Consider the following 19,102-nt stretch of genomic DNA (forward strand, 5'->3'; position numbering starts at 1 on the left):
ATATTATAAATAGTGTGCTTATAGGGCTGAGAAAAGTAGATGATAAGACAAGCTTCACAGGTTTTGAAGCAATGGTAGGAACTAAGATAGACCTTAGAAAATGGCTAGGATTTGAATAAGTGGATGAGGAGGGCAAAAGGAACCATACTGGAAATGAATATGGCATACTTCTGGGGCAGTACCAGGAGCCAAGATTGAAAAGAAGGTTCTTTTTAAGGTGGAACATTAAGCATGGAACAAAGTTAGGAAAGTGGAAGGGAGAAGAGACAAACTAAAGGGGGATGGATTAAGGAGAAATCATGTTTTTGATCAGAAAAAGGACATGAAGGAAGCAATGACAATGGAAGATAAGCTGAATGTGGAATGGACTGGAATACAGATAATTCTAGAGTTGAGAGGCAACTAAACGGCTGATGCCCTTCCTCTGTGGTCCCAAGACCCTCTGTGCTTATCATTATCACAGTATTCACTAATCAAACTACAGTGAACTGTCTCTTTAGTTATCTGACTCCTGCATTAGACTTTTGGATCTCCCAGAGCAGTGACTAATTATTCACTCTTATATACTCCCATACTAGCACAATGCCTACCTAGCACCTGATAGGCACTCAATAAATATTTGTTTAAAAAACTACTCAATCCATCCAGGTATCTGGTTATATGAGACTAAGTAGCAGCATAGGAACCATTAATAGAGAGGACATTTTAAGGAAGCAGTTAACAAGATGATTTGATAGGTTTGACAGGTACAGGAAATGTGATATGTGACATGTCTTGAGTGACTACTTCAGTCTGGGTGCCTGGGTGCAGAGAACACTAGGAAGTTTGGAGAATAAATCCCTTAGCAAGACAAGGATCTATCTTGAATTTATACATACTGAATTATCTTTGAGATGAGATACGAATATCTGGGTAGAAAAGCTAAAATGTAAGCCTTGGGGATAGTCTACTCCTTGAGGATGGGAATAGAGGAGTCGATATTAAGATGTTACAAAAATGCATTTGGCAGAGAACATTTTCGGCTAAAATCTAGCTAGAACCTTAAATTTGCCCAGTAATAAATGGACTCAAAATGCACCCACTTTTACATGGAGGTTAACCTTTCTACTTCCTTTCTTTGCTCTGAAGGAGTTTAATTTTTAGTGTGGTAGAGAAAAAGGTCTTGAATATAAAAACGAGATGTGCAGTGCCTACTACAGCATATGTCTAAATCAGAGTATTATGATTTGTGATCAAAACCAAGAGAGAAAGTAAACACCACACTTTGTCATTAAAATAGTAGGAAAAGTAAAAAAAATAATAATTGGAACCTAGACCTGTTGGAGAAACAAAGTCTAAGTCAATCAGGTATGAGCATATTATTCCTAAACAGTCAAGACACCATAAATTTTAACTGAAAACCTAATTATCATCTAAAAATAGAAAATTATCTTTAAAGTCATTGAAGGCTGGGGCCAGAAGCTAAAGATCAATGATGTCATTTTCATTTTGAACCAGTATGACTCTTCACTTACCTGAAGCAGCTCTTATTTGGAATACTACACATTCATTCTTGGTCTAATTAGCATGAAGTAGCCAAAGAGTACAGTAGATATGGAAAAGTACAGTCTAACGTCTGACCTACTTATGAAAACTCACTTTTCATAAGACATAAGGAAGAAATACGTATTTGTGGGTAGCTATAATAAGGCAACAGGGTAAACAACTTAACAAAATTATTTGGACTTGGAAAATTACAAACTTAATCACTGCTCTGACCCTGTAATAATAATTATTATGATGTTCTTTTTGGAAAATGTAACATCCAAACATCCAAGTACAATAAGTTTCTAATATCCAGCATGTTTAAGGAATGAGATTATTCATATTCCAATCAAAATCACCATCATCATATGTGAATTGCCAATTTTAAAAGAAGTAGATAATGATGATCTATTATTCAAACTAAAGTTACTTTTAACATAAGGCTTTGATTCAGCAGGTACTTGAGAGATTTACAGTGAACTTCATTTCAAGTCAACTTAGGCAATTATTGTGCACCTACTATATGTATAAATTGAACAGAACTGAGAATTGACAGTAATTTAGTTCATTCTTATCAACAAATTACCCTGAGGTGTAGATTTCTGGAATGTAGGGTAGCGTCAGATACAGTTCCGATTTTTATAAACACTAGTTTAGGAGTTGTACTTAACTCTGTTTTATCAGAGTTATCAGCTGATTACAAATCACCTTACATTCTCCAAAAATGAAAAGTGCAATGTAATAACTGCACTAATAAATGTAAAATATTTTTACAGTACATTAATAAATATTTTTAATATATGTAATCATTCCAAAGAACATCAGAAATGTGTTAGAACATTATGAATATGGAAGCATACAGTTAAGTGGCTTATAAATATGAAAAGATATATATACAGATATGCATACAAATATTCAGCTATTTTTGATGTTCAAAGTTAGTATCACATACATATATAAACAGCTTATATATCTGTACACAAAACTATGTCAATCTGATCTAACAATTTCTGGAAAATCTTGCTACCCTTTTAACCAGACTAACCTGTCTCAGAATACAAAGTTTTAAACAAGTAACTCTCAGAATCACTCCATTTCATTTGGTATTAAGGTCATCTTCACTTATGTTTACCTGTAACACTTCTGAAAGTAACTAACAGGACATTTCTTTTGAATTAGCCTAAAACTTATCCTTAATTTAAAATTTCCAAAAGCCAGAGGCTTCATTTTATGGGAGCTCATATCTTTAGGACATGCAAGAAAATGGAAAGTGCCTATATTCTACTGAAACCAGAGGTACATATTTGCTTGGAACCAGAGAATGAAGTACCAAAACCATTACCAAAATGAACTTATTTCATCAGTATATTAAAATACTTTAGAAGACACTTCTTAAAAATTGATACTTGGTGAAAACCACACAATTCTACAGTATCCACAACTGCCTGCCTTAGTTTACCAGAAAGAGCCAATCTAGTTTTCTAGTTTGATTCAACTTTGAAACTACAAAGCCAGCCACATTTGCTTGTATCATCTTTTGCCTTTCAACATAGGGAATATCAACGTAAGGCCACAGGGGGATATCTGTTTATTTTTTTCACGGAGAATCACTAACGTCAAAACCAGATTCAGGTGCTCTAATTTAGGTATGTTAAAAAAAGCACAATATTTAAGCAGCTTTAACTCAAGGTCTATAAAAACATTTCAACAGTTATTCTTCTGCAACTATGAAATTTAACATGGTTGAGCTAATACCAGGGTAACTTCACCAAAAACATCCTGTAATTGTTTTTTTAAAGTCACACGCAGATCACCACACTAGAGGAAGCTGAAAATTTGCAATACGGTATAGTTTATCTGATGTACCTACTCTCTGTTGTAGTTGCAAAGGCTGTAGTTTATGACCTACACAGCTGATTGCCCTGTTCTCTCTGCTCATATCTGACTCCTATCTTACTCCATTAACTACTCAGTTACACATCTGAAACCTTGCTTTTCAGGACCTAATTCTGTTTTCAAACCTTTAGTATAATAGGACCATTCAAATTTATGCTAAATATTGTACTATAAACAAAAAAGTTGTCTCTAGGATAACTCCTCATTCTTTAACAATTAAACTTAAGCAGTTCTGATGTTTAATAGTATTCTTCAAAGGCATACTCACTGACTAGGTAAAACAGTCCTTCACAACATGGGTTATCTACAAAGAAGTTCCCTATATTTATGCATAGGTCTATGGCTCTAACTCAGCTGAGTAGATTAGTTAGAGGCCTTGATGAAAAGTTATTATTCATCTTTTATTTCTTCGATTTTGTTTTTCCTGCTAGTGAAAAATCAGACTAATATTGCTAGAAAAACGATAGAGCTCTGGTTGTCTCATAGCTAAAGCTAGTCATCAATTCTTTTTTATGTCCTTCGAATTGGATATTTTGGATTCAAAGCTGGTTACTTCAGCCTCTGTCTTTTCCTTCCCTAAAACCAGAAGGCTACCTTTGGTTGTTTACACTCTGTGGCCACCTTCCTTCTACCTGCCTCTTTTGGTCTAGTAATGGTCTCTGTATGACTGACTCAACGGTGGCTGTGTAATGTGTATTAAATAAAAGGAAAGAATTGGTCAATTCTCTTTTCCTAAACATCATTTTGGCTCCCCCTTTTCCTCTATCAATATTGTATTATTCTTGTATTAGACAAGGTTACTTAAAAGTAAATGTTAAAAATTTAACTCATTTTTCATTCAATTGACTACGTACAATTAATCTTCAGACAGTAACAAAATTCAGGAAAGAATTAAGTCAGAAAGGATAATTTTTTCTCTCTGCGGTAAAGAAATCTTTATCAAATCATACTACACACGCCCCAGAAGGCCATAAAGTGAAAAGATTTTGGGTGATCTGTCCGTTTCAAACTCTAAATAGATTTTAGTATTTTAAGTAGCAATCACATTTACTGGAACGTGTTATCACTCAGATTTTCTTGTCTGAATCAAGAATTCTAGCTCCTCTCCCTCTTCTTCTCCTTCGGTGGGAATTGTTTTATCTCTGACATTTTTTTAGTTTTTCTTTCTCTTCTTTGAAAAGAATCACCTTATTTTTGAAGTTGTTTTAAATTAGGGTCAATAACTACTAACCATTTAAGTACCAATTTGTGGGTATCCACAACATACCAGGCACTGAATGTTATATTTGTCTTAATTCTTAACCACTTGGCAAGATGGGCAGTATTACTCTCTCTTTACAGATGATAAAGTTGACGCTCAAAGAAATCAAATAACCTGCCCAAGCACTGTACTAGGAAAGGACTCTACTAGGAAGTATCAGAACCAGGTATCCAACCTACCGTTGTCCAACTTGAAAGCCCATGCCCTTTCCACTCCACTATCCCTCCACACAAACCTTTCTTATCTTCTTAGCTGACAGCTAAGTGTCTTAGACTTGATAATTTTTTAAGAGGCACTAAGTCTATCAAACTATACCATAGCTAGTTTGAAATAATACACTCTTCCCAGTGGGTTTTTTTTTTTTTTTGCAGTAGCGGGCCTCTCACTGTTGTGGCCTCTCCCATTGTGGAGCACAGGCTCCGGACGCGCAGGCTCAACGGCCATGGCTCACGGGCCCAGCCGCTCTGCGGCATGTGGGATCTTCCCGGACCGCGGCATGTGGGATCTTCCCGGACTGGGGCACGAACCCGTGTCCCCTGCATCGGCAGGCGGATTCTCAACCACTGCGCCACCAGGGAAACCCTTCCCAGTGTTTTTTATGCCTTATTTGATATTTAATCACCTTTAAAAAAGCTACAGTGTTTTTTGGTAAATGAGAAATTTCTAACAGTGACAACACTTGAATCAGCTACTCACATCAGATATGACTCAAGATACAAGTCTTTCACGCAGAATCCTTGACTGAGAAATTTAGCTTTTCTCCTAAACTGCCACAGAAGCAGTAATAATGAAAACAACAACAACAATAACATCATCTTGTATCATTTACTGAATACTTAATGAGTCTGACATTTCCAGCGGAACTATTTATTGAGGAATCTTAAGTGATATCTAGGATTAGCAATATACAAAGCTGTGTCTAGCTTTGTGTGGGGGAGTGTCTGCCTGTCTAAGAAAGAATGTCAAATTAAACCTATCTCTTCCACTAATTTGTGTGTGTAGGTACAACCCAAACTGATTTATTTAAGAGACAGATTTAATACCACTTTTCCTGGTATTAATCAAACTAGACTTAAAGGCGCTGATTAAATCATTATAGTCTCCCAGTTAAGGGGACAAAGGCAAAGTTAACATAATGAGAAAACAAGAAATATCATCTCCTGTTTCTGTAAACTGAGAAGATGTGAAGAGAAGGTGTCGAGTTTCCCAGGTGGATCTCCATCCAGCTCCTCACCTTCCCTTCTAGCTCAATTTGAAGAGTCAAGCAGCCTTGCTTATCTTGCCTCTACTTTACAAATACACACTCTCAAGACGTCCCTGCTATAGAGCTTTTTTTTTTTGGAAGTGGGACGCATCCTAGCCTTGCCATGGTTGAGCAAGAGTTAAACTAAAGATGTTAGCTTGCTGATAACACTAACAGGGTTAAGAAGAAAGGGACTCATTTGTGCCCTCACTGCTATCCCAAATGTATCTCATCCTGACCTTTTTTGGGTCCTCCTTCCCCAGGACACAGCTCAGCCCTGTGGGTGCTCCGTGTTTCCAACCCTATGAGTCAGTCGCCTTAGGCTAGACCTTCTTTCTTACAAGTAATGTGATAAGAGCATGAAAATCTGCTCTTAGGAGAGAGAATTCATCTTTCAATCATTTGCAATCTTATTGCACTTGTCCCACTTTTTTTTTTTTTTTTAAGAATAATCACCTCAGGTATGTTGCTTAAAAATATTTCCTCTCATTAAACATGAGGCAATTGTGGAGAAAAGAAGGGCATTTAGGTTATCAAGAGTTTATTTAAAATGTGGGAAAAAAAAGTTTAAATTTTCTAATGAGTGCTTTCTAAATTCTTGTATTTAGAACATCACTAGGAAATTCAAACCTTAAAGACAGTCAATGAGTTAACCAAAAACAAAGCAAAACAAGAAGCCCAAAACCCTGGTGACCTATTCTCCCACCCCCTTTCCGATTATCAAAGATAATCAGTTTTACTCTCTTACTTTTGCTGGATATTGAAGTCACAAAAGCATTCTCCAAAGTAAACATTTTTTAAAATGTAAAACAAGTATTCTACAAAAAATGAAGCTAACCATGTCAGTTAACTATCCAACGGACGATTCTTTATAGTACCATATTAAAGTCATGAATGTCAAGGGGTCTTTCCAAAACAGAAGAAAAAAGTTACAACCCTGCATTTTCAGAATTATAATACTTGACAGATTCAAACATGAAACAAACAAGACTTTTTGATAGACTCTTAAATACATACTACTTACATGACACCTTGTAGAACTTTCTGGGGATCAGGGTCAAATAGCCTGTCAACATAGTGGCGACTGCTAGCTGTTACTTCCTAGAAAGTGGGGGGAAAAATTATGACATCTGAAGCCGTGCAAATCACAAATTCACAGTATCACCCATAACATCAAACAGCTATATAATCTAACTTACGGTAGAAGCATTAGAATTTTTATAAATACTTATTATATTAAATCTATCTGAGAAAATCTTGTGACAAGATAAAACATAAGATGGGGAAGAAAGAGATACCCGGTTCTCACCAAAAGCATAACTAGACAGTGGGACCTTTGCAGTGAGCCCTGCAAGCTCTGCTGATGGAAGAACTGGGCGTTAAGTATTGAGAAGCAAGCTAAGTTTCTTAATTAACTGTTGGATGTCACCTACACACGAAAAAAACATGGGAATGTTGCTTCTGTTTATCCACTAAAGGGAGGGAAAATCTGATTCTCAGCAAGGAAAAAAGGGTAAGGACTTCACGAACAGTTTATGAAGGGCAGTCTTGGTGCAAGAGGAAGACTCTCAGAGTGATGCAGAGGAGAGCTATACTGCTAGGAAGCAGACATATGCAAAAAATAAAAACGAATATAAAGGAGTTGTCACACTTTCTGTGAGGGAAAAAAAATTAAGAATTAGGATGATTTATCAGGTCCAAAAGAGCTACCCAGTCTGAACTGGCTAAAGCTGGGCAGACGAGGGAGAGCTAGAATATGAAGAGCAGGGGAGACACTTACCTCCTTTTATTTGTATTTTGGGGTTTGCACTATTATGTTATTTCTTGTAATACTTATTTGGGGGGCATACTTATTTTTTATATTTAATTTTCAATACTTAACATTATTTAAAACAAAGAACATGTTTAAGAACCAGAAAAAAAGAATTTTTGTCCCTTGCTGTTTCTTCCTGATGCCTGCTGGAATATGCTGCTCATGTACTATGACCCATTAGCAATAAATTATTATAGAGAGGAAGAAATACTTTTCCAGTTTACCCAGAACCCCTGATCAGAAAAGAGTTAACTGCTAAGACACAGTGCCAGCTTAAAATTCTGAATCTCCAAAAATAACTCTGGAAAAAATTCTATAAACTCAAATTTCCTGACAATATAGCTAATCCAAAATCAAAGTGTATTTTCACATTATGAGCTTGCAACCAAAATACCCTTGTAGGCAACTCAAGTACCCACTTTTAATACATACTCCATTTCTAAAGAACAAACTGGCAGCAAATAAGCCAAACTGATGAAAATTCTTGTGCCTAATAGGGTACCATTAAGTACTTGCTAACGGGGTCTGGTTTCCTCAAAATAACAGAATCACAGAGTTAGAAGGACTCTTAATTATCTCTCTCAATCCCCTGGTTAACAAATGAGGGCTGATCTTTACCCAGATGTCAGACTGTCAAATGTTAAGTAGGGATGCAAACAACTGTACAAATATATCAAGAAACAATATACACAAGAGCAAAATCCAGGGTAAAACAGAAAACAGTATTCCTATAATACAAACAGATATGTCTTCTCACTCCATTTGAGCACATGTGCTTTCCTGACTTTCCAACATGGTAAGTTCTGAGAACTTCAGACTCTTAGACTCCCTCCTATGTAAGGAAAGATTTTGATTTTACTGTTTCTCTCCACACACTCTCCCACAGCTCTACATCTCTTGCCTCTCAATGTGGTTTTTAAAAAGGTACTTGGGTTTAAGACCTTATTTTAAACAACATAAATTTCTCCCATTAATAGCAACTCTATTGCTCTATGCCTGGTTCATTCAATTTAACAAGCACTGCGTACCTACTATACGCAAGGCACTGAGGAAGGCATTAAAGGCCAAAAAAAAAAGTAAGGCATGGTCCCTCCCCTCAAGAATTCATATTCTATTGTAACTGTGTTTACACGTTTATATTCCCTACTAGAATATAAAACAGAAGAATACATAGTGAAGATTTCTTAGAGGAGTTGGTTTTGGAAAATGAATAAGAGTGCATGAGAACAGACAAGGAAAGAATCAGGGTCACAACCACAGCCATAAGGCATGTGAAGCCAACACACAAATACCATCAGCAAGTATACCAGTTGCTGGCACTGAAAAAGAAGGGAGGAAGGTAGAAAGGCAACCACAGAATATAAAACACAAAAGGCTAATCAATGGGCAACCAATAATTGAAGTGTTCAGATTGCCTTTTGGTCAAAGTTCTATGCTAGGTGCCAAAGAAAATACAAGAGGATGTGAAGGCAGAACAGTGCACTTAAGGAGCTTACATCTATAAAGGGGTCAGTCCTATGTACAAAAAATGATCCTCTGAGCTGCCTAGGTAGCAGCAAGCTGAGAGGATATAGTCACTTGTTCAATCTGATTTTACTCTTATGTTTTTGCTTAACAAATTTACTTAGTTGTTTGTATGGGACACTTCTCATATTTCACTGCTTTCCTTTGTAGATCAGTCTCTCCCCTTTCAGCCCTCTTCTCTCGTCTTTCAAAAGGCAGCCTGAAATATAAGACTTTGAGAGAGAAGGCAATTGGTGCAGATATTAAATAAGTTGGTCAGAGATAATTTCTTTAAAAGGTGACACTTGAGCAAAGACCTGAAAAAGGTCAAGGAGTAAGTCATGCAGCTACCTGGGAGCAAAGCTTTTTAAGCAAAGAGAACAACAAATGCAAAGGCTCTGAAATGTTAAGTGTCTGCTGGGATCAAAGAACAGGAGGTCATTACAGCTGGAGCAGAATGAGTAAAGGAGAAAACAGTAGGAGATGAGGTCAGAGAAGAGTGGCCAGATGGTAAAGAGCTGCGGTGTCCAATATGATAGCCACTAGTCTCATATGGCTGTTGGGCATCTGAAATGTGCCTAGAAACTGAATTTAAAATTTTTAAACTTTAATTAAAATTAAAATTTAAAAACCAATACTGGATTCTGTTATTAGAAAACTTCTAAGAATGTTGTGAATTATTTAAGTATGTAAATTTACTTTCAACTGTAGATTTCATGAAACCTAAATACTGATCAAGTATTTCCAATCAAAATACAAATCAAGTATTTCCAACCAAAATTTGGTATCAAAATTGTGTAAAATACACATCAGATTTTTGAAGACTTGATATAAAAAAGTAAAACAATTTCATTGATAATTCATTACACTGATTACATGTTGAAATAATATTTGGATATACTGGTTTAAATTAGATATATTGAAATTAATTTCATGTTTTCTTTTTACTTGTATAGCATGGTTGCTGGAAAATTTTTAATTACATATGTGGTTGGCATTATTTTTCCACTGGACAACACTGGTATAGACCCTTGTTGGTCATTGTAAGGATTTTTATTTTTATGGTGTGAGTTGGGAAGCCATTAGAGAGTTTTGAGAAAGTAGAGACATGAACTGACTTGTTTTAAAAGGACTGCTCTGGTTGCAACTTTAGAAACAGACAAATGTGTGGAGGGGGCTAGGGAACAAAGCAGGGAGACTAGGGAGGAGGCTATTCAATAATTAGAAATGCTGTCACTTCAGAGAGATGATGGAAGCCTGGACTAGGGCAAGAGTTCTGGAGGTAGTAAGAGTCACTCAGATTCCTGATAAATGTTAAAGCTGAAATGACTATCAAACTGGATATGCTGTCAGAGTAGATGTGGAGTGTGAAAGAACAGAGGAGCCAAGGATTACACTTAAAGTTTTTGCCTGAGCACCTAGAAAGTCAGACTGAATTGTCAGTTAATGAGATGAGGAAGACTGTGGGAGATGCAGGTTTGAGCGAGAAGATCAAAAGTTCAGTTTTGGACATGTTAGGACTGAGAATTTTATTAGCCACCCAAGTGAGAATGTCAAGTTAGCAGTTGAATATGTCTAGAGTTTAGGAGAGAGTTGTGGGTGGGAGATACAAATTAGGGAGTTGACAGATTATACACAGGATAAGTTCACTTAGGGAATAACCATGATAAGGCAAGGCCTGAAGACTGAACTCTGGAGCATCTGAACAAGCAGCCAGTATGGTGGGAGGAAATGTGAGAAGCCAGATAGGGTAAGGTTTCAAGGAGGGAGTAATCAAATATGCCAAATGCTACGGATGTGTAGCATAAGATAATAACTAAGACCTGACCATTAGACTTAGGAACATGGAGGTCATCAGTGATCTTGACAACAACAGTGTGGGCAGAGTGGTGGGGTCAAAGCCTGCTTGGCAAGGGTTTAAGAGAGAATGGGAAAAGAGGAATTAGAGAAAGTACACACAGACAGCTCTTTCAAGGAGTTTCACTGTAAAGGGGAGTGAAGAAAGAGAGTAAGAGCTAGAGGGACAAGCGAAGTCAGGAGAGCTTTTTTTTTTTTTTTAAAGCCGGAATAAATTAAAGCATACTTATTGATCGACGGAAATTTTTGTTTTGTTTTGATAAAGAAAAACATGCTGCACTGGGGTAGGGGGAGAACTTCTGGAACAACGTTCATAATAATTGAGAGGGAAGTGGATTTACTGACCAAGTAGAACATGTAAAGTACAACAGTCAGAGGCAATAAATTAGGTGGATACGGTGATGAGAGCTTGTGGACATTCTCTCTGATTATCTCTATTTTCTGAAAGTTAGAATTGTGGGGTTGGGTGCAAGACTGAAGAACAGAAGGAATAAAACACAGCATGGGCCAGAAAATATACCAGGACTGCCAGGCAGCACTAACCTTCTTGAGGTTCATGATTATGAATTTAAAATGAGACCAGTCAGCATGGCTGTGTTTTTCTCCAGCTACATTAAAATATACAGAAGTAGACATGAATAATAGAGTTAGATTTAACCAGAGCTGGAATTTCACCAGGCAAGGATGACAAAGCCAAAGGAATGGGTCAGCTGAGTTGAGGGTATATGCAAAGTTGAGATTATAATGACAGGCCTATTGAAGACCAATGAAAAAGCGGTAGGATTAATGGAATGCAGGTAACAGGGGGATTGACGAAGGCTTGTAGGTGTTCGGGTAGAAGGAGTGGTTTGGGAGGACAGAAGGTGGTGACCAGAATTTGTAAAACTGAAGAGACTATGAAGGGGTTTTAGTTATTGGTAACGTCAAGGTCTAGGAAATAACCATGTGGACAAACACCTCAAGGGAACACAGAGGATATGATCATTGGGCAAGTCTAGAGTTTTAGAAAAATTGTCTACATAGGTAATGAAATTTCCATAAATTATCACAGAAATAGTGCTAGAAAAAGTGAACATGAGCTAGGAGCTAAAATCTTAAAGAAATGAGGGGGAATGATCCAGGGGATCTATAGATGACTACAAGGTAGAGCCTGATGAGATTCAGAGCTGGAATGTTTAGAGAAAAGGGAAGAGAGGGGTCTGAAAAGAGCAATGAGGAGCAATTCTCTGTCTCCACTTCTAGGCCTAGAGATATGAGGGATATGGGAAGAAAAAGAGCCAACAGCTGAGAAGACTGCAGGAGAAAGCTGAGGAAAAGGGTGTCAAGAGGTGAAAAGCCTGGTTTCAGTCTAAACAAAAAGATGAAGGAAATGTTCAGACAAGAGGGTGAGGATAACAGAAACCCAGTGAAAGAAGTGGGAGAGAGGCAAGGGATCTGGATAGAAAAGTAAATGGACAGAGACACATGCGCATGAGGAAGGACCCTAGAGTCCTGGGCTTCCTGTGGTAGTTAATGTAAACAGAGATAAAGAGCTTAATCCTGAATGTTGGGGAGGGACAGTTTGATCTAGGCACTAATTTACCCCTGAAATAGGACAAACACTGGAGTTTCTTCCTCCCTCCTGCCCACAGAGGCCAAAAGGTTAAAAGAGTGTCTGATGATCTGTTCTTTCAAGACGTGGCTTCATGCTCACTTCAAAACACTAATGCCCTTTTATTTATTTATTTATTTTTTTTGATGAAAATATTTATTTTTTTTTTGATGAAAATATTTTCATTTATTCTTTTTTTTAAGATTTTTTTTTACATCTTTATTGGAGTATAATTGCTTTACAATGGTGTGTTAGTTTCTGCTTTATAACAAAGTGAATCAGTTATACATATACATATGTTCCCATATCTCTTCCCTCTTGTGTCTCCCTCCCTCCCACCCTCCCTATCCCACCCCTCCAGGCGGTCACAAAGTACCAAGCTGATCTCCCTGTGCTATTCGGCTGCTTCCCACTAGCTATCTACCCTACGTTTGGTAGTATATATATGTCCATGCCTCTCTCTCGCTTTGTCACAGCTTACCCTTCCCCCTCCCCATATCCTCAAGTCCATTCTCTAGTAGGTCTGTGTCTTTATTCCTGTCTTATCCCTAGGTTCTTCATGACATTTTTTTTCTTAAATTCCATACATATGTGTTAGCATACGGTATTTGTCTTTCTCTTTCTGACTTATTTCACTCTGTATGACAGACTCTAGGTCTATCCACCTCATTACAAATAGCTCAATTTTGTTTCTTTTTATGGCTGAGTAATATTCCATTGTATGTGGCACATATATGCAATGGAATATTACACTAATACCCTTTTAAATTACTCTGTAGCTTCCGGTAGCTGGAAGGGCTTGTACACACAGTGATCCTCCATCCTCCCAACCGATCCAGTGAATGTGCCAAGCAGCCAGCTAAAGCTCAGGGTACAGTCTGTGCCCATGAAGGAGAGTAGTGCTAGCCAGGGTCACACTATGACCTCTGCCTTTTGGCACAAGGCTTCAAACAACTGACCTAGAAAGCCCTCGAAACCTAGCTCTAAACTTACTGTACCCATTCAAAGCTGCAGAAGCCACCACAAACGTATAGATTAAAAACTGTTACATTTTTATGCTTAATAGCACCCCTCCAAATTATATTATGTAAAAATGTACATGAATCCTTTCAAGCAGAAAGTTTGTATACACCAAATTTGTGACTTAGTATTTAGAATTTAGTAGAGCTGAATGTACATATGTACGAACAGGTACTAAACATTAAAGAAGGAAGAGAAGCTTGTAGCAAATTTCTTCTTGAAGGAAAACAGAAACAGGTAATGAGTTGCGTTCCACTGTGGAGAACTATTAATGTGGAAGCAATTTCCCTTTTAGTAGGGTGACCATTTGTGATGTCTCGAGTGAAGACTGGTTGTAGTGACTTGATTCTAGCAAGCAGAAAGCAGTGGAGGTGGTAGGATGTCACTGCAGAGCTCTCCCTCTCTCTGTGTCCATGTCTGTGTCTGTCTGTCTGTCTCTCCCTCCCTCCCTCAGTCAAAAGCCAGCTTCCATGTTGTAAGTTGCCCTATGGAGAGCCCCACATGGCATGGAACTAAGGGGAGCCCCTGGCCAAGAGCCAGCAAGGGACTGAGGCCCTCGTTTCAACAGCCCACATGGAACTAAATCCTGCCAATAATCCTGTGAGTGAGCTTGGAAATGGATTCTCCCTCAACTGAGCCTTGAAACGTGGCTCCTGTTGACACCCTGACTGCAACCTCACAAGGAACTCTGGGGCTAAGCCACATCTGAATTCCTGATCTACAGAAACTGTGAGATAATAAATGTTGTTTTAAGCAGCTAAGTAATCTGTTACATAACAATAAACAGACAATGAATCTACCTTCAAATTTATCATCCAAACCAGGATAATTTTAAGACTGAAAGAGGGCACTACTAATACTTGTCACAGAATAACACATAAATGAAGAGTGTTGGAGACAAACCGGGCTTATATGCTCGCCCTACCTTTTATTCCTCTTTAGTGGCACAAAATTTATCTCTAATAAATTAGAGATAGCTCAGAAAACTGGTCAGACATACTGAAAAGGCAAACCAGAACAATCTCTAATTGCCCTTCTGAATAAACTACGCATGATTGGGGTAAATTAAAACCCTGCCTTTTGAAAAAAATTCTTCGGGAAAGGTTCTGAATGCCAAATTATTAAGTCCCAGACTTGCCACGAATGGGATTTAACACAAAGAATAGAAGAAGTAAATTCGTTCAACTGAAGTTCTAAAACCTGAAGTGAAACAATGGGTTTATTAGACAATGAAGAGTGAGGGTTTAAGTGTAAATAAGAAAATATCAAACTATTTTATTTCATTAAAATCTTGCTCTATGTGTATTTCATTAAAATAGTATGTTCTTTAATCCTACCATATTCAGGCATTGAATGGTAGAAGAATATATGACTTGGGATCAGAAGATGGGTTTGAAACCTAGTTCTACCACTTGGTAGCTTTGTGACATAGGGCAAAAATAATATTTTGAGACTGTTTCTTCAAGTATAAAATGGTAACGTTACCACATAGCTCAGAGTGTGGATCAAATGAGATAACACACAAGAAAAACCCCTATAAACTGTAAATGAACCATATAAACACGGATTTCAGGAAAAGCCTATTTTTGTATAAAAAATATAATTGCCTTAACAAATGTACTAATGCTCTTCTCAGTTATTTATAGTCATATTCATGATTAAAGCCTAATTATTCAGACATATCTTTCCTCACCCGATAGCAGCTTTTTTCTCAGACCAAGCTAAGTACTTAGCAAGAAATAAATATGCATTTGAATGCTGACCTTAGAAATCTAAACTTTCATTACTTGAGATTTAAAATAACTGTTAAAAATATGTAAGGTAATCCTTAGTGCACTTTTTATTACTAACTTGCATTATAACTGTAGGTATAACCATGGACTCAGACAATATAAAATCACAGCTACGAATACCAATATATAGTTCAAGGAGTAATTTTTTTTTTTTTTTTTTTTTTTTTGGCTGCATCTTGGCATGAGGTATCTTGGTTCCCTGACCAGGGATCGAACCTGCGCCCTCTGCAGTGGAAGCGCAGAGTCTTAACCACTGTACTGCCAGGGAAGTCGCAAGGAATAATCAATTTATAGTGTTCTCGTACCCATACACCGAATCAGAAAGAAAAGGTAGACAGAATACAAATATTTTTATAATACCTGACACTTGTTTAGTATGTTACAGTTTACAAAGTATTTTCATATCTATTTTCTCATTTAATTCACATGTTCTTTAGAAATTGGAATATTACAAATCTCACTGGGGAATTCTGACCCCTGAGAAATGAATGTTTAAACTAGTTGTTGCCATATTAATCAAAATTTCATGTGTCAATTATTCCACAAACTACTAGGAACTTCAAGATAAAATTGTTCATAATGTTGATCATTCAGCATTGTCAGGGAAAATCCTGGTTTAGGGAAGAGATGAAAGGAGCACAACCCAAAAAACAGAATGTTTGAGCTCTATAAAGCTTCAGTTTAAAACCTATTTCATGCTGAAATTCAACATGTGAATATATTTAATTTACTAGGTGCTGGTAACAGAGTTAAGATAGAGTCCCTTACCCTCAACTCATTCACAGCACAGAAAGGAAACAGATAGGTAAGTAAGTTACAGTTGTCACTTCTAACACAGGATAAGTGTAACCATAAAAGTGAACACAAGATAAAAAGAAAGCTGAAGATACAATTAACTGAAGTTAGGGGTGGAATGGGAGGTGGTATCTAAGCAGCAAGGATGATTAATCTGAAAAACCAGTAGTATTTTGCTAGGTGAAATGGGGAGGAAAAAAAAGATAAGGACTCTAGGCGGAGAGCACAGCACACGCAAAAGAGTTCTGAAGCAATGTGGTGTGTTTGAGAAACGCAATTTAGTATTATAGTGATACAGTATACACTTGGGAATACAAAACAAAGCTAAAGTTGTACTCTTTAATTCAGTCAACGAATATTTAGACAGCTATGCAGGCACTGTTCTAGGCAAGAACCAAAAAAAGCCCAACTTTGCAGGGCTTACATTTCAGCAAGGGGAGAAAGATAAAAAGCAATAAACATAATAAATAAACAATATAGACTATTATAGGGCTATACATGCTATGGGGGGAAATGTTTAATAGCACATTTTATTTCCATCTCCTTTTACTATACACTGCACAAGCTGCGGGGAGGGAGAAGTGCAGGAGAGAAAGAGGGAAGTGTACTAATACATCCCCCCCCAGAGAACACCACACACTCAGCATCTCAGTAGTTCTAAACAGTAGTTCTAAACAGGGACACTACTGCCTAAGATATATTCTTTAAATCTATGGAAGTGATTTTGGGTTGTCAAAATGGCAATAGGTGCTACTGATATCTAGTGGGCAAGGGCTAAGGATGCTAGATGTCCTGCAGTGAGTGGGACAACAGGCCCATACTCGAAAAGACTTTCCACTATGCAGTCATGTAGGAAAATAAACTTTAATTGCCTGAGCCTAGAATCTAACTCCATTTTACATATAAACAAAAAATGTGTTTCGCATCATTTTACTATACCATTTTCCAAGAATGCAACTCCCATATGAATACAGGAAAGGGTGTACTTTGTGTTGTTAGGAACTTTATCAAAAGTTGTTCACTTCAAAAAAATCACATCAAAAACAGTATCACTTATTGTATTTAAGTAGCCATCACATCATACCTATATCACTGTCTTATAGCAGTCATATTTACAGTTAAACTACCCTTATTTGTAAATATATCACTATTTTATTACTTCTTTCTAGTACCTGAGTATTTACTCATTTAAATAATATAAATTAGTTTCCTGCTCTTTCTCCCTTAACACAGCTGAGGCATTATGCCAACTCTTAAAAATTTACATGTAAGAGCAGTTATCTATGAATTTCACTCCAGGAGAGCCAAGGAGGTGCTTCAAAATACGTTTTAAGAAGGGGATGTGGAGTCTAGCAGAGTTGAGAACCACTAACTGAAACAGCTCTTAACATTCCAGTCAGCTGGGAGCTCCAGAACCTCTTCTCCATCCCAAACATTTTGAAACGAAAATTTGATTTTCTGATGCCTCCAACTCTCAGTCCAAACAAATGCTTCCTACTGTCACTTTGACAATTTTCTGAAATGCCAAGTAACTGTACTGCTTAGATCACTCACAGATTCACAATTATTCAATTTGAAGTCCAGGAACTAGAGAATTTTTTCCTAACTTTGAGGGGAAAAAAACCCTACCTCCCTCTGGAACAATACAAAAAAGGATAATATAACAAAGACTGACCTTTTCCTTGCAGATGGCTATCATGCCCTCCCTATGTATTAAAAAATTCCTACTTGCCTCCAAAAGGAAGAAAAATTAGAAGAAAATGCCTAAGTAAACCCCAAATTTTGTGGATATTTTGATTTTTCCTTTCTTTTACTTTTTTGTATTTTAGTAAACTTCTGGCCCCATTAGGATTCAATCAGATTCTCATTCAATTTTTGCAGACCCATCACATAGTATTTTTTAAACTTTTTTTTTTTTTTTTTGCGGTACACGGGCCTCTCACTGCCGTGGCCTCTCCCGTTGCGGAGCACAGGCTCCAGACGCGCAGGCTCAGCGGCCATGGCTCACGGGCCCAGCCGCTCCGCGGCATGTGGGATCTTCCCAGACCGGGGCACGAACCAATGTCCCCTGCATCGGCAGGTGGACTCTCAACCAGTGCGCCACCAGGGAAGCCCTAAACTATTTTTATCTTTACATTTTTTTTTATTATTATGGGATTCATTCTTAGGTGATCCTAGAGGTTTGCAGCATCCTTCCTCCCAAAATTCACCAAAGCCCTGCTTTTCTGAAGTCTCTAGCAACTTTGGGAAGTTTATAAAATGGCACTTCAGTTTGGCTGGGTCCCATCAGTGCAGAATGTAACATACTTATGACAACCAAAATTCCTAGAATATAATGTTTCAATCTCATAAACACAATTATGAAAATACTGAAATATATAATTTTAAACTTAATCTACTTGGATAAGAAGCAGCCCTGACCTCTCAATAAGTAATTAAGACTGAAAATCAGATTTCACATGTTAAGAGAACTTATTTTAAAATAAAGAGCTAATAAATCAGTAGTCATATAAAGTTTGAAAATAAAATTCTAAAATGTAAGGCTGTGCACACAAATTTTTCCTCTATGTGTTTGGAAATCTGACTACAACACTTCATAGACAATAGTATATGACAGTGGACAGGTCAGTCTCTGGTTCTCAGTTTTCATCAATAAAAAACAGACAAGGACAAACTAAAGATTATCTGCAGGCTTCTTTCAGGCAAAGATTCCATAACTTTACTTACCCAAAGGGGGATTTTTTTTTCATAATAGGAAAGCCAGAGCACAGTAGTGAGTTTTTAATGTAATAAAATATTATTATAG

At 37.2% G+C, this 19,102-nt stretch overlaps 1 protein-coding gene across 3 annotated transcripts in view; it reads right to left on the bottom strand.

Moving 5' to 3' along the window:
• ARMC8 (armadillo repeat containing 8) overlaps positions 1-19,102 on the bottom strand; it is a 106,582-nt gene that overhangs the window by 78,643 nt on the left and 8,837 nt on the right. For all 3 annotated transcript variants that reach the window (XM_082654511.1, XM_082654512.1, XM_082654510.1), the window contains exon 2: positions 6,949-7,025. In XM_082654511.1, coding sequence (XP_082510637.1) covers positions 6,949-7,025 — 77 coding nt within the window. The remainder of the gene's footprint in view (positions 1-6,948; positions 7,026-19,102) is intronic.

Source organism: Grampus griseus (assembly GCF_964374135.1).
Source record: "Grampus griseus genome assembly, chromosome: 5".
Lineage (NCBI taxonomy): Eukaryota > Metazoa > Chordata > Mammalia > Artiodactyla > Delphinidae > Grampus > Grampus griseus.